This window comes from Microtus pennsylvanicus, chromosome 1 (assembly GCF_037038515.1).
Source record: "Microtus pennsylvanicus isolate mMicPen1 chromosome 1, mMicPen1.hap1, whole genome shotgun sequence".
NCBI classification, from domain to species: Eukaryota; Metazoa; Chordata; class Mammalia; order Rodentia; family Cricetidae; genus Microtus; species Microtus pennsylvanicus.
The window spans coordinates 123,950,847-123,965,415 of record NC_134579.1 but is presented as its reverse complement, the minus strand read 5'-3'; the positions used below and the strand labels follow the sequence as shown (position 1 = coordinate 123,965,415).

The 14,569-nt window shown below is 47.9% G+C and overlaps 2 protein-coding genes across 4 annotated transcripts in view; one reads left to right on the top strand and one right to left on the bottom strand.

The window, feature by feature from the left end:
• The window catches only part of Ankrd13a (ankyrin repeat domain 13A), a 31,895-nt gene extending 29,963 nt beyond the window's left edge, over window positions 1-1,932 (top strand). For all 3 annotated transcript variants that reach the window (XM_075982628.1, XM_075982638.1, XM_075982647.1), the window contains one exon: window positions 15-1,932. In XM_075982628.1, the coding sequence (XP_075838743.1) occupies window positions 15-210 (196 nt within the window). In that variant the 3' untranslated portion in view covers window positions 211-1,932. The remainder of the gene's footprint in view (window positions 1-14) is intronic.
• A 2,147-nt stretch (window positions 1,933-4,079) lies between these two features.
• C1H12orf76 (chromosome 1 C12orf76 homolog) lies at window positions 4,080-8,737 on the bottom strand. The gene is made up of 2 exons (XM_075982619.1): window positions 8,550-8,737; window positions 4,080-5,303 (listed from the first exon to the last, which is right to left on the bottom strand). Exons 1-2 carry the CDS (start codon window positions 8,680-8,682, stop codon window positions 5,218-5,220), a joined length of 219 nt encoding a protein of 72 aa, XP_075838734.1. The 5' UTR covers window positions 8,683-8,737; the 3' UTR covers window positions 4,080-5,217.
• Window positions 8,738-14,569: the final 5,832 nt, after the last annotated feature.

Below are 14,569 nucleotides of genomic sequence, written 5' to 3'. Positions count from 1 at the left end.
ATTTTCTACCCTAGGGCCATCCAGGAGAGCCTTCTAACCACCATGGAAGGCTCGTGCCCAGGTGCCCTCAGTGAGTCGAGCCGTTTTGATAGTGACCTGCAGCTGGCCATGGAGCTATCTGCCAAAGAGCTGGCGGAACAGGAGCTAAGGCTCCAGGAGGAAGAGGCCGAACTCCAGCAAGTCTTACGGCTGTCACTCACTGAGAAGTAGACATTTCTGTCCAGGGGCTGCACAGAGTAGAGGCTCTGGGCTGCATGGGGGTGCTTCGTCAGCTGCGACCCTACAGCAGAGGCCTACACTTCCTGCAGGCAGCAGCTGCCCCTTCCTTTATGCAAAGGTGCAGGACCAGGGACTCCCCAGAGTGGAGGAGGGCAGCACTGGTAGGCCCCATCTCCAGGCTGAGGGAGGAGAGTATCATCACCTTCCATTAGCTGTCCTGGCCTGCAGGTCACATTTTTACTACCAGCTTTAGACGGCGACACCAAGCCCTGCAGGTTAGTAGATACATCTTCATCAGAAGTGATAACACACATCACTGCAGAGTCAGGGTGCTTTTTTACAGGAGAGCAGCAGCCTTTGTAGAGTGTTCACCAAAGAAACGGGTTCTGCTGACCTCTTTATTCCCTTCCTATAGGGTCCCTAGACATTGCCATTACACCTCCCCATCTCTACCTTGTCTATGCCCTTTACCTCCCCCCGCTAGGAGGATATGTACAGGATCTATTTTAGATTATGGCTAACTATTTGCATCAAATTAAGATATACAAATGACCACGGATATTGCCTTAGCCTTAAAAATTACTAATAGTTTAACCCACCTCACTCCACACACTGAGGACCTGATTGGAATCCATAAGGGCAGTTCCTTTGGGAGCAGCATCCTCCAGGCTAAACCGAAGGCAGCTAATCCTGTCCTTGGAGGAGCAGCTAGAGGAATCCATGGCTGGTTCTCAAAGCACGCAAGCTGACCAAACCATGGGAACAGCAGAGAATCTAGCTACCGTGCATTCCGTGCCTGCTCCAGTGAAGGATTTCCAGCCTGGGGAGAGCCAACTGCATGAGCTAGCTTCATTAGAGAAGGCAGGGTGGCCCTGAAGCCGGGAGAGAGCTGACCTGGAGTAGAGGCTCTTCATCCAAAAGGGAAAAGTGACGACTCCATATTGCTTTTTAGAGTTCAAATCAACATCTTTCTGGATAAATATATTTTTTAACAGAATGTTTTTATTATTTTTAAGAGATATAAAAATGACTACTCCCATCAGTAGCAATACAAGGTTATGCATTTTAACCAGATTTTCTCAGGCCTTTTTTGGATACCTTTAGTAGTTAACTATTTTGTCTAACCCTCCTGTAAATACCTATTGCATAACAGACCGACCCCTGGGGAATGCAGCCAAGGGCACCTTGCACCCCTCACTTGGTGCAGGCATTAACCCCACAGACTGCGCTAATCATATGCTAACAGTACCTTCCTCTGTTCTGAGCCTGTTCCCTGTTATGCTTCTGTTGGGATAGGAAGAGAGAGTCCACCATTCTCAAGAATGTCTGTTTGATACAGTCAATGTTGCCAGTAAAATGTTCTTAGTCAAAAAGAATTGTGATTTTTAATTTCTCATGGCACCTACCTTTTGTGATGGTCTAACCAAATTCCTGCCCTGTACAGAAGATGAGGGTGGACATCACATTTGCTTTCTGCTCAGCTTGGCAGCTGTTTACTTGGCATTTGCCAGTAGACACTGTGGGAATGGCTGCACTGGGGCCATGTTTACTCACTAAGGTGAATCCTAGGTTTGCGTTCCATTGCTCTGCTTTCTGAAGTCTGTGCTTGTGCCCCTAGGAAGTCACTTAAAAAGGGACTGAGCACTGCATTACCATGTTGCAGCTTTCCCCATGTGTTCTGTCTTAAAATGCAAATAAATAAGCTTCCACAGAGGGCGCCCACAGGCCCTGCCAGTCTGTTCTGTCTCTTCTGCGGTGCGTCCTCTCACCACTGCAGGAACACACACTCCCTGTTGGCAGTACCTGCCCTTTGCAAAGACTAGCCTCATGCCCAGGGCGCAGTCAGCATTGCCTCACAACTTGTATCAGGTGTAAATAAATGAAAAGGATCCAGTGTTGGGTCGTTCAGGTCCTCTTCATGCACCTCCTGGGAGTGTGGTGCCTTCTTCTCCTGGGAGAGGGGAAAATGGGCCAGCATCAACACCGCTGATAGAAGAGACTCATTCCTCGAAGCCAGAGTGATGGGGGGATATTTCTAAGGCATTCGAGTAAAATCCGGGCCTTAAAAACAAAGGGCACTGCTGGATAACAGTATTTTAGGGTTCTGGGGGGGATTTAGTTGTCCTAGGAAGATGGGAGGAGCAGCTGTGCTTTGGGGAGTAAGCAGTACGTGAGCCACACCCCCTTTGCAGGCCACAGGCAGTCTATGGATGACTTAACACCGAGTAGCTCACCAAGGTCCATGCTCCAGTCACTTCTTCCTGGAAGAAGCCGCCCCACTGAGTACAGGTTTCTTTTTTCTTTTTTTTATTTATTATGTATACAATATTCTGTCTATGTCTGCAGGCCAGAAGAGGGCACCAGACCTCATTACAGATGGTTGTGAGCCATCATGTGGTTGCCAGGAATTGAACTCAGGATCTTTGTAAGAGCAGGCAAAGCTCTTAACCACTGAGCCATCTCTCCAGCCCATGAGTACAGGTTTCTGAGGGTCTGTTCCAGTCTTGTTACACAACACAGTGAAGTGTTGAATAGTGACGGGAACACATAGGCAGCAGCTTGGCCTTGGGCGCCTCCTGACCATGGTGACATCAAGGGAGATGGACTGGACTAGAGATTTTAAGTGACCATGGGACAGTAAGTAATGGCTGCCTAGCCCCAAGTCTAGAAATAGGTGTGGTTTAAAGACTGAGTCCAACTAGAAGCTATGCGACTAGTGTTCCAGAGCCCCCAGACCTCCAGCAGCACCGGGAGATGAGCCTGTGTGCTTTGGAGTGCTCATGTGTTCAGATGCCCGTCACACCTTGCAGCCTTGTGTTCCCTTTCATAAGCTGTTTATCTGAGATAGGATCCATCTGTGGAGCCCTGGTTGGCGAGAGACCCATCTACTGCTGCCTTCTGAGTGCTGGCGCCCTCAGAAGCCAGGGGCTCCCTGGAACTGCAGTAGGGGTGGTTGTGAGCTGCCTCATGTAGATGCAGGGAGTCAATTCAGGTCCACTGGAAAAGAAACCCATGCTCTTAATTGCTAAACCATCTCTCCATCCCCACAATTTCTGTTTCCAACCAAGTATCTGGTCCAGTTCTTTGTCCTGGACTCATCCATGTCCACATGATTATTACCAAGCAAAAAACAATAGCAAGGACTATGGGTCTGGTAAGATTTTACTCTTTCCTTTTAAAATGACAACAAAAATTACAGTGGTATATCAAAACAGGTTGTTCATGAAGTGGGGTTGGACATGCCCTCTTGGGACACAATCTCAGTGCCCACATATTTCTCATCTGTCAGGGCAATACCTGGAACTCCTGGGGAGAGCAGCCTGACTGTGTGTGGCCATGTCTCCTACATTTTAGTGTTTTCCATCACCCCGGCTTCAGGGTGCCAGTGTTACTGCTGGTAAAGAAACAGGCTCTGGAGAAGGGTAGCTCCTTATAGTCGGCCTTGAACAAAAGTGTGGGACGCTGTCCCAGCCCAATGTGAGTCTGGCTCAGCCTTACTATTTATTTCACATGCTAGTTTAAATTCCACTACACAGGTCTACTTTAAATAAGTGAGGCCAGATTCAAACGCACACCACACACACCTACACTGAAGTTTTCAAAAAGATTATATGAGCAGGTTGCCTTGTGATGTCTGTTCACGGAACACATGCTCCGTGTCTACCTGTGGTCAGCAGAGGGCATCAAGAGTCCCTGGAACTGGAGTTACAGGTAGCTGTGAGCCACCATCTGTGTGCAGGGAACCAAACCTAATTCTCTACAGAAGCAACAAGTGCTCCTCACCACTGAGCCATCAACATAGCCCCACCCAGCATTTTAAACACTTGGAAACATAATGATGAATAAAACAGCAGACAGGATTCCTCTTTAATGTTGATATTTTAATGGCTCAGTGTTACAAGTTTACAGACAAGACCCCAACAGTTATAGTGCTCCTCCTCAGTGAATTCACATCGAGCACAGGTTGTTAGACAATAAAACAAAGACCAGTGCTGTGCTTGTGGGAACACAAGACTAAGCATTGCAACAATTCTGACAAAATTAAATCTAGCAGAATAAATACTAACGACCTTCTATGACTATGAGAAGTATCAGTAGGAGAACTCAAGTTCAGTAGCAGCACTAGAAACGCCGAGAGTCCTGCAGACAGCAGCCTGCACAGTGGACATATAGCTGACTCCTCTACACCAGGAGAAGAGGGAGAGCTAAGTCTCATGATCCCATCTGGAAAGTTACAAAAGCTTTAGGCCTCGGGTGAGGGACATCAATCTGTCTGAGTCAGGTGGAGTTATTCTTCCAACAGGCCAGGGGAGCATGTGACTACAGACCTAGGATACAATTCCGGCCCAATTGTGGCCATTCAAGTCCAGCGCCAATGAAGGCAAGGAATGATGGCCTAAGTTCTCCACAGTGAACACTGGCTTTTCAACCAGGGTATCCTAGGGCACCTCAGTAGAAAGGAAACGTCGTCTTTGTTTTTATATTTACTTATTCGTGTGTGGAGGTCAAAGAACAAGCCATGGGAGTCAGTTCTCTCCTTCCACCAGATGAGTTCCAAGAATCAAACTCAGGTTATCAGGCTTGGCTGCAAGTCCCTCTATCTTCTGAGCTATCTTACTGGCCCCCATGTAACACACCAAGACAGAATGGTTGAAAGTGGGGGGTGTCTACATGTTGAGTCTTCCTCTTCCTTATTTCAAGCATTAGTGATTAGTGCTCTCCAGCGCAGCTCTTCTGGACACTTGGCAAAGGACATGTCTTTAGAGGAGCCTTGGAGCTTCAGCCTTTACTTTTAGCCAGCACAGCCAAACAAAAGCACCAAGATGCCGACTCGGCAGCCAATACTGAGGCTAGGAAACAATTAATGCTAGTTGCTTTTCTAAGCCCCCCAGATCGGTGGGCACTTCCTACAAGTTCTGATTCCATCATCTCCAGGGGCTCACATGCAGCGCAACTCATGCTGTCCCAGACTTGAAGCCGGGTGATCTTCTGTGGCTGTCACCGACGACGAATGGGCTTGTAGACACAAAATGCCATAAGGATGATGGTCACCAGCAGGATGCTAAAAATGGTTCCCATCAGCACTGCAAAGGGAAAACAGGTTACCTTGTGGGAGCTCCAGGCTCCATGATTTCATTAGGAAGACAGTGCTTTTTCAATTGCTACTTGACCCAAGAGTACTTACTGCGCCGGGTGGCAGAACTAGCCAGGCACTTCTTCAAGTCACCCCACAGGTACAGGACAGTGAGAGAGGCCCCCCTTGGGGGGGCACATTCCCTGGGATTAGAGTTACAGAAGTTTGAAGTGGCATGTGGATGCTGGGAGTCAAACCCAGGACCTCTGCAAGAGCAGCTGGTGCTCTTAACTGCTGCGCTCTCTCTCCAGCCGCCAGCTGTTTTTGAGATACAGTTCATGTCTAAAACATTCAGGGTGCTCAGGGAAGGAGTGGGGCCTACAAGGGGACTCGGCCTGGCAGCCCGGGGCTTTAAGCTACAAATATAAGCCACTTGCTTTGCTCAGCCGCAGCGGTCTTCTGCGGCATTCAAAGCGCTGTGACCTTTGATAAGCAAAGGCACATTTATAAATGCTTAGTTCCAAGTTTGTGGGCCCGCGCCAGGCGCCAGTCCAGTTCCTCTGAGAAGCCTAGACCTGCCTACTTTCAAGACGGTCATTTCAGAACATCTGTGCCCTGCCCCACCTCTATCCCGTAACATCCTCTTAGCCTCTTGGTGGGTAAGGGGGAGAAAGGATAGGAAAAATGACAAAGAGAGCATTTCACAACTGCAAAAGTCCAGATGTGGTTTTGAGAGCATGTCACTACTCCAGAAGGCCAGATGTAGTTTTGAGAGCTTGTCACTACTCTAGAAGGCCAGGTGTGGTTCTGAGATCTTTATTGGTGCTGGATAGCCAAGCTCAGCCCCCCTGCGGTGCAGCCAGGAATTACTGCCGAGCATCTATCTCTCTTTTGCTTCTATTTTAAGAAGCAGATTTCTTTCCCTTTAATTTTAAAGACCGTTCTAGAATGTACGGAAATGGTTTGAATGGAGCAAGAGAAAAAATTCCAGCTGTACTCATAACTTTAGGAAACTGGAAATTAAAGACTTTTGACAATTTGGCCAGGTATTTAGTTGACCTGGGCTATCTGGAGACATGGCATTCAGCTTGTTTAAGACCAAGATTGTGTTACTGGACCCAGCACATACCCATAGCTCTAGCTCCAGGGATCTGATATCCACTTCTGGCCTCACTGGATACACAAATGAACACACACCACACCAGACTTAAAATCCAAACAAAGTGGTGGCGCACGCCTTTAATCCCAGCACTCGGGAGGCAGAGGCAGGCGGATCTCTGTGAGTTCGAGGCCAGCCTGGTCTAGAAGAGTTAGTTCCAGGACAGGAACCAAAAAAGCTACGGAGGAACCCTGTCTCGAAAAAAAAAATCCAAACAAAGGAAAAAGCTTAATTAAAACCATATGCTAGGTATCAATATTATTTGAATTAATATCCATTTGGAACTTGATAAGCCCCTCTATTCTTCATCCTTGTACCCACCTCTCTTGCAGGGCACATCAGTAACCAGACGGGTTTCAAAAACAACCTTAAAAGACTTTCTGTTGTTGCTGTTGTTCTTCAAGATAGGGTCTCTCTGTATGGACCTGGCTGTCCTGGATCTCACTCTGTAGACCAGGCTGGCCTTGGGCTCACAGTTATCCCCCTGCCTCTGCCTCCCAAGTGCTGGGACTATAGGTGTACGCCACCACCACCTGACTGTAAAAGACAACTCCATCCCATGGTCACTTCCCATCACTGAGAATCATGTTCTGCATCAATAAAGTGGGACAAATGAAAACCCAATGAAAAGGATTTCTTTAAGCTTAACTATGGATTACCTTCAAGCAGTGCTCAATAAAGTACTGGGCTATAGTAAGTGCATATAGTTGAACACTTCCCTTATGGCCAAGACAGGCAGCACTCATGGCAGTGAAGAGTTCGGGGTTTGAGGTCAGACTGCCTGGGTTCCAATGTACTTCCTAGGCTATGCATCTTACTAAAGGCCCCCAACTTCCGTGTCCTTGTTCATGAAATCAGCGATAAAATTCCCACTGCCCTCAACTGCCTAGGGCCGCATTTCTTGAACTCCAGGTGGTAAAGGACAATTCTTTCTACTTTGTTCCAGACTCTAGATATATGCATGATTACTAAGCAGACTGCCTCAAGGCATCCAGTGCAGACACATTACCTGCTTGATGTTGCAATACCACAGCGTAAACTTTCCTAACACGCTTTCTGTAGTTGATGATGATGATTACTACGACTACTACAGCTAAGACAGTTTGGGAGCATCCTCAGCTTGCTGTTCTTCAGTAGGGGTCTTAACCCAAAGGGTTAGGACTGGAAACATTGTGATTATGTAGACTGCAAGTGGCGGGTGTGACTGCATCCAGAGGATAAAGGATGGGGGCTCATGAACATCCTATGCTCAGGACAGCCTCTCCCCCGCCCCGCAGCTAAAAAGGAATCATGTGATCTAAGGTGTCAGTTGTATCCAGGCTGACAAACCCAAGTCTAAAGGATTAGGCTGAAAATCTCTGAAAACTACTTAGCGGACTGTTAGATAGGTACAAAGTAAGTGGTCAAAACGTGGGAGAAAACAAGCCATAGAAAGACAGCCCAGAACGGTATCAGGTGGGGAGGGAGCGTGGAGGTGAGACGGACACATCTGGTTTGCCCAGTGTCAAGAACCAGAGCTCCTTTCAAGGCCATGCATTATGTGATGGATACTCCCCAAAGTTGCTTCAAGCTCCCACAAATCCCAGATTCAAGTATTGGCATTCACCACGCCAAACCCGGGTATCCCTGAGTAACATAACTTTACCTTTCGGCTTCATTTTCCTTTTCTGTTAAACAGGATTTAAAAGCCCTACTTTTTCATTGGCTTACAATGAAGCTCCCCAAATACATGCAAGTCCTGAGCACAGCACCTGGTGTGTAGGGAATGCTAAAACGTCCATTACAAACGCCATCGCTGAGAAAGGGCCTATCTGGCAGGAAGAGGGATGGATGCAGATTTAGCCCTACTGCCCAGCTTGAATCCATAGAGTCGGACATGAAGGCACAAACCCAGGTCTCCAGCTTCTAATTTCAGCAGGTGCCACCAGCACATAGGGCAAGAGAGCTGGCTCCCAAGCTTGGGCTGACAGCAGGAAAACTGGCTCTGTGAGCACCAGACGTCAGGGACAGCTCCCGCGCCGCCCGCTCCCAAGCCCGGGTGCTGTTTGCTCTGGCAGCAAACGCGCATCCCGCTCCGCCCCGCCCCGCTCCGCTCACCCAGGTTCTGCCCACGCAGCACCGCGTAGGGCCGGCTCCGCTCCGGCGGCACCCCGGGGTTCGGGGCCTCGGCCTGCCCCAGGAGGAGGCTGCAGAGCGCAGCACACAGCCACAACCATCCCGCAAGCAACATCTCTGCAGCCTGCTCCGCACCGCGCGTGCGGACGCGGCTTCCGCCTCAAGCCCCGCCTCTAGGCGCGCCCTTTCCGCGGCCAGCGTAGTCGGCTCGCGTGGTTGCCGTGGAAACTAGACGGGGGCGGGGGTGGAATACGCTAGAGTCATTGGCCAAGCAGCCTTGTAGTTAATATGGTTTCTGTGTGATTTCGGGTCTGGGCAGCTAGGAATGAACAAGCAGCCTCTGAGTAGACTTTCCATTCAGTTGAAGTAGAAAGGAAACATCTGAATTCTCAGGTCCTCCCTTCTGCAGTCTTACCTCACTGTAGCACTCCTCAGTCGCCATGCTGACATGAAACAGGAACCCTCCACACAGCCTTTATTAGACAACTTTTCTTCAGAACTTTAGATCACATTCTTAAAAAGTTAAATGATGTGAATGGATCACCAGACCACAGGAACAATGCCAGTGGATCACCAGATCACAGGAGCTATGCCAGTGGATCATCGGATCACAGGAACGATGCCAGTGGATCACCAGATCACAGGAAAAATGCCAGTGGATCACCGGACCACAGGGATGGTGCCAGTGGATCACCGGATCACAGGAACGATGCCAGTGGACCACCAGACCACAGGGATGATGCCAGTGGATCACCAGACCACAGGAACAATGCCAGTGGATCACCAGACCACAGGAACGATGCCAGTGGATCACCAGGCCACAGGAACGATGCCAGTGGATCGCCAGACCACATGGATGGTGCCAGTGGATCACCAGACCACAGGAGCTATGCCAGTGGATCACTGGATCACAGGAACGATGCCAGTGGATCACCAGATCACAGGAACAATGCCAGTGGATCACCAGACCACAGGGACAGTGCCAGTGAATCACCGGAATGATGCCGGTGGATCGCTGGATCACAGGAACGATGCCAGTGGATCATCAGACCACAGGAACGATGCCAGTGGATCGCCAGACCACAGGAACGATGCCAGTGGATCGCCAGACCACAGGAATGATGACAGTGGATCACCAGATTGCATATCTGAGAGCATCTTGTCTGTGTAACTGGACTGAAAATTCTATTGGGGTTGCAGGACACTCAGCTAAAATTTAATTTCAGATAAGAAATAGTATCTGGTTACGTATATTCTTAATAGTGGAGAGAACTAAATATGTACGATGTATGTGATATATGTATAAAGTATCATAATAAAAAGTGTTTTTAAGAAGAAAATTTTGAGATTTACTTTTTAAAAATATTTTGTTTATTTGTTTGTGTTCGAAATAGGGTTTCTCTGTGTAGCCCTGACTGTCCTAGAACTCACTTGGTAGACCAGGCTGACCCTGAACTCACTGATCTGCCTGCCTATGCCCCCGGGAGTTGGGATTAAAGGTGTGTGCAACACCAATACCTGGATTATTTTCACTTAAAGTATATGGAAATTTTGCATGCATGTATCTCTGAATGCCACCTACCTGCAGTGCTCACAGGGATGCTGGATACTCTGGAATTGGAGCTATAGATGATTGTTAGCCACCAAGTGAATGTTGGAAGTGAACCTGGGTCCTCTAAGAGTAGCCAGTGCTTTTAGCCACTGAGTCATCTATACAGCATCCTTAATTTTATTCATAAATATGTGTGGGTGCATGTATGTGTGCGCATGTATGTGTATGTATGAATGCATGCTATATACCTGCAGTGTCTGTGGCGGCCACTAGAGGGTGCTGTACATACTGCAGCCCTTGGAGTGCCCAGGTCTTGTGACAGATCTGCTGAGACCTTGAGGTCTCTAGCCCCGAAACCATTGTGCTTTATACTAAAAAAAGTGTTAAAGTACATCACAAATATCTTATGGACTATCACACTTGTTATCTATTTTGAAATTCAGATGTACGATGACGGTGGACACGGGCTGGTTTTGGCTGTCCGGGATTTGTTCCTTTTTGGGTTATCGTTGGTGAACAGATGGAAGCACTTCTCTCTGCCTACCCGTGGGGTTCTGGAGTCCTCGTTCCAGGAGCACACACACTATCCAGTCGTCAATAGGCATCTTCCCTCTCTCTGGCTGCAAAGACGAGTTTAGGATTTAGTGCGTGACCTGAGTTAGGCCTCCTTCCAGCCAGCCCAGCTCTTGATGAATACTTGTTTGTTGCTGTTATTGTTGAAATGAGGGTAGCTCTAAATAGACCTGTCCCAGAACTCTAGACCAGGCTGGCCTAAAATTCATAGCGACCCACCTGCCTCTGTCTCCTGAGTGCTGGGATCAAAAGTGTGCGCCTCTACAATCATCTTTAAGGTTTATTTTATTTTATGTACATGTGTGTTTTGCTTCCATGTATGTGTGTGCACTGCATGGGTGTCTGGTGCTGACGAAGGCTAGAAGGTGTCTGTTCCTCTGGAACGGGAGTTGCAGGCAGCTGTGAGCCGCCATGTGGGTGCTGGGAACTGAACCCAGGTCCTCTGCAAGAGCAGCCAGTGCTCTTAACTACCGAGCCATCTCTCAGCACTTTTTACACAATCTTAAAATCACTTCAGCTGCTAATCTCACTTTTGTTATTATGGTGACAATCCATACTGTAAAATGAATCATTTTAGCTACTTTTAAATATAATTCAGAAGTATTAGGTGCATCCACACATGTGGCTCATTTTTTAGAACTATTTCATCATCTCAAACAGAAACTCCATGTCCTTTAGAAAGTAATGCAGCTGTTCCCCCATCCCCTAGTGACCCGTCTTACTTCTAGCCCCTACGTAGCGATCTATCCCAAATAAATAGATCACTACCAAATAAGTGGAGTGTACATTTGTTTGCTTGTTACCCTTAAACAACTATTTTGGTGGCTTGTAGAGATTTTTTAAAACTAATAGAACGCACACAAACGAATCTAGTTACAAAACATTTGCTTTTCGTGGCCACTTGTCTTGACATTGATCAATAAAACACAAAGCAATGCCTGCACCTTCCAAGATCTCAGTATTGCATAAATGATCAGCCCATTTACCGGGTGAAAGGTCGCACACACTATTTGCCCAACGTGAACATAATTTTCTTACAAACTCCCAAAGCAAATGATTCCTCGTCTGGGGAATTCTGGGGGCTGCAGGAGGCTGTGAAATCCCTGAGAGGTCCTAGCGATTCCTCTGGGGCTGGGCCAGGAATGCCAAGTGCACCCCAACTCCACACCCCGCCCCGCCTTCCCACCCCCACACAGGACAGGACATTTTCCAGGCATTCACTCTGCCACCAAGGACCTTAGAGTGAGGGGAATCATGTCCGCACAGAAACTGCTTGGTGTTCACCAGGTTAAGGCTGAGACTCACTTCGCCAAAGTCCATGACAAGTCAGCTCGGAAGAGAGCACCGAGAGTGAGGTTAAGTGCTCAGCCCCGCTCCCGTGCCCTGCCTGGCCAACCAGGTCCAGAAGGGCGGGAGGCCACGCCCACCTGTGCGAGTCAGAGTTTGCATTTTCTAAATTCTGTTCTCTAACGCCCCTTCTGGCCGTGATGGGCGGTGCAACAGAGCGAGGGGCGCTCCTGAACCGCCATCTCTGACAGTGACTGATCTGAGCTCTATGCCCACAAAGCAGCTTCGTGGCTCTAGTTTAGAACTTGCATCTGAACGCCCAGAATATCTGAGATGGCTTGAAATCTCATTCCGAGTTTCCCAGAATCCCACTCGTTTCCTATATAGAAACTTAAAATATTCCAAAATGTATGAAGCCCTGTTCCCTTTATATCAAACCCCATCAATCCTCTGGCCTCTTTATCTCCATAGGCTGGGCTGGAACAAAGGAGAAATCAAAAGGAAAAGGTAACAGCTTGAGATAAATGAAAGCAGGAATATCTCTGGGTGGTGATGGCACAAACCTTTAATTCCCAGTATTCAGGAGGCAGAGGCAAGTAGATCTCTATGAATTTGAGGCCAGACTGTCTACAGAGTGAGTTCTAGGACAGCCAGGGTTGTGACAAGGAGAAACCCTGTCTTGAAAAACAAAACAAACAACAAAAAACAACAGGAATTTCATCCATCGAGCTTCTAGAATGCAGCAAAGGCCATTTGAAAAGGGAAACGTGCAGCAATAAATTCATTAGGAAGGAGAACAGACCTTAAATAGGCGTTGGAATACACCTCAAGGTACCAGGGGTAAATGAAGAAACCAAGGCCACAGTTAGCAGAGATGAAGGGATAATAGAGGTTAGAGCAGCATTAAACAAAGCCAGAGCATTTAAAAAGTAGCAAAGAACAGTTACGGTTGATGTGCAAGCAGGGCAGATTTCTTGAGGAGTCAAAAAAAAAAAAACCTGAGGAACTCTCCAATAAAAAGACACTGCACTGGTTTGAAGTCACAGTCGTCGGACGTGAGCTGAGGTGGAGAAGCAGATGCTCCATCTACTTCAGCACAGATGCCGAGATACATGACTCCTCAGCAAGAGAGCAGTACCGTCTCGTTATCCCGGAGTAACCTTGGGGATAAACCCATTCGTGAGAATGGTAGATGTGTCTCTGCTGCGTCTTGAAAAGGATAGCCAAATTCTCCAAGGGATGCAGCCAGATTGGTTTTCAGATGCTGCAACAGCAGGCACGGCAATGTGTCAGGCTCACCAGGTTCCTCTCATCCCCCCATGGCCTGACTACTCCAGCTTGTGGAGAAAAGGCTTAGGACCCCACAAACTGCAGGTGTTTTTAAGCCATTAATAGCTAAGCCTTATGCTGCGGAAATCTGAGGTTTTATCCTCCTTGAACCATCAAGTTTTGTCATGCACCCTTAACCAAGTCATGTGGTGATATTTGTTTGTAATCTAACAAATAAAGCTTGCCTGAACGCAGAGTGCAGAGCTAAGCCAATAGTTAGCCACAAAGGCCAGGTAGTGGTGGCTCACACCTTTAATCCCAGCACTCAGGTGGAGACAAGAAAGGATGCGCCTGGGCAGAGAGAGGAATATAAGGCGGGAGGAGACAAGAGCTCAGCTGCAGTCTGATGTTTGGTGGAGCCACATGCAGTCTGAGGATGCAGTCTGATTAGGTAGAGGTAAAAGAACTCTCTAGTGGCCGGCTCTGTTTTTATGACCTTCAGCATTAATCCTAATATCTGACTGGGTTTATATTATTAAGGTCAATTAGAATTCATGCTACACCTGGCGGCCAACTTTTGAAGTACAAATTTACAAAAAAGCCGTTTGCCTGTGGTTTTGCAGACAATGGCATAGTCCGGAGCTACACACAGCCAGATTCACTGCCCCCAGTCTAGGTTTTTCTTTCTTCTCTCCTGGTGGGCTTTCTCTGGACCTCCTTCTCGGGCCGCTGTCAAACCAGGCGCTGCCTTGAAGTCTGATAAGGCTTCGCTGTCCTATGCATCAGCAGTCTGTCTCACACCTTCACGGTCATCGTAGGCAGATTTGGTGAGAAAACTGGGAGTTCTTAAAGGGAGGAATTATTTAAAAAAGACTTTTTTCCCACATTAAAAAATGGGAAGCACAACTCATAATTGGTTTCCAGCCATAAATAAAGGACATTGAGCCTATAATTAGTGATCCTAGAGAAGCTAAATAAGGAGAACCCAAAGAAAAACATATAGGCATCCTCCTGAATATTAACCTTCATCAGGCGATGAAAGGAGACAGAGACAGAGACCCACATTGGAGCACCAGTCTGAAATCCCAAGGTCCAAATCAGGAGCAGAAGGAGAGAGAGCACGAGCAAGGAACTCAGGACCGCGAGGGGTGCACCCACACACTGAGACAATGGGGATGTTCTATCGGGAACTCACCAAGGCCAGCTGGCCTGGGTCTGAAAAAGCATGGGATAAAGCCAGACTGGCTGAACATAGCAGACAATGAGGACTGCTGAGAACTCAAGAACAATGGCACTGGGTTTTGATCCTACTGCATGTACT

Coding starts and splice junctions, on each gene's coding strand:
- C1H12orf76 (XM_075982619.1), bottom strand. CDS start 8,682: ATGTTGCTTGCGGGATGGTTGTGGCTGTGTGCTGCGCTCTGCAGCCTC. Junction 5,304..8,549: donor GCTGCGTGGGCAGAACCTGG/GTGAGCGGAGCG, acceptor TTCCCTTTGCAG/TGCTGATGGGAACCATTTTT.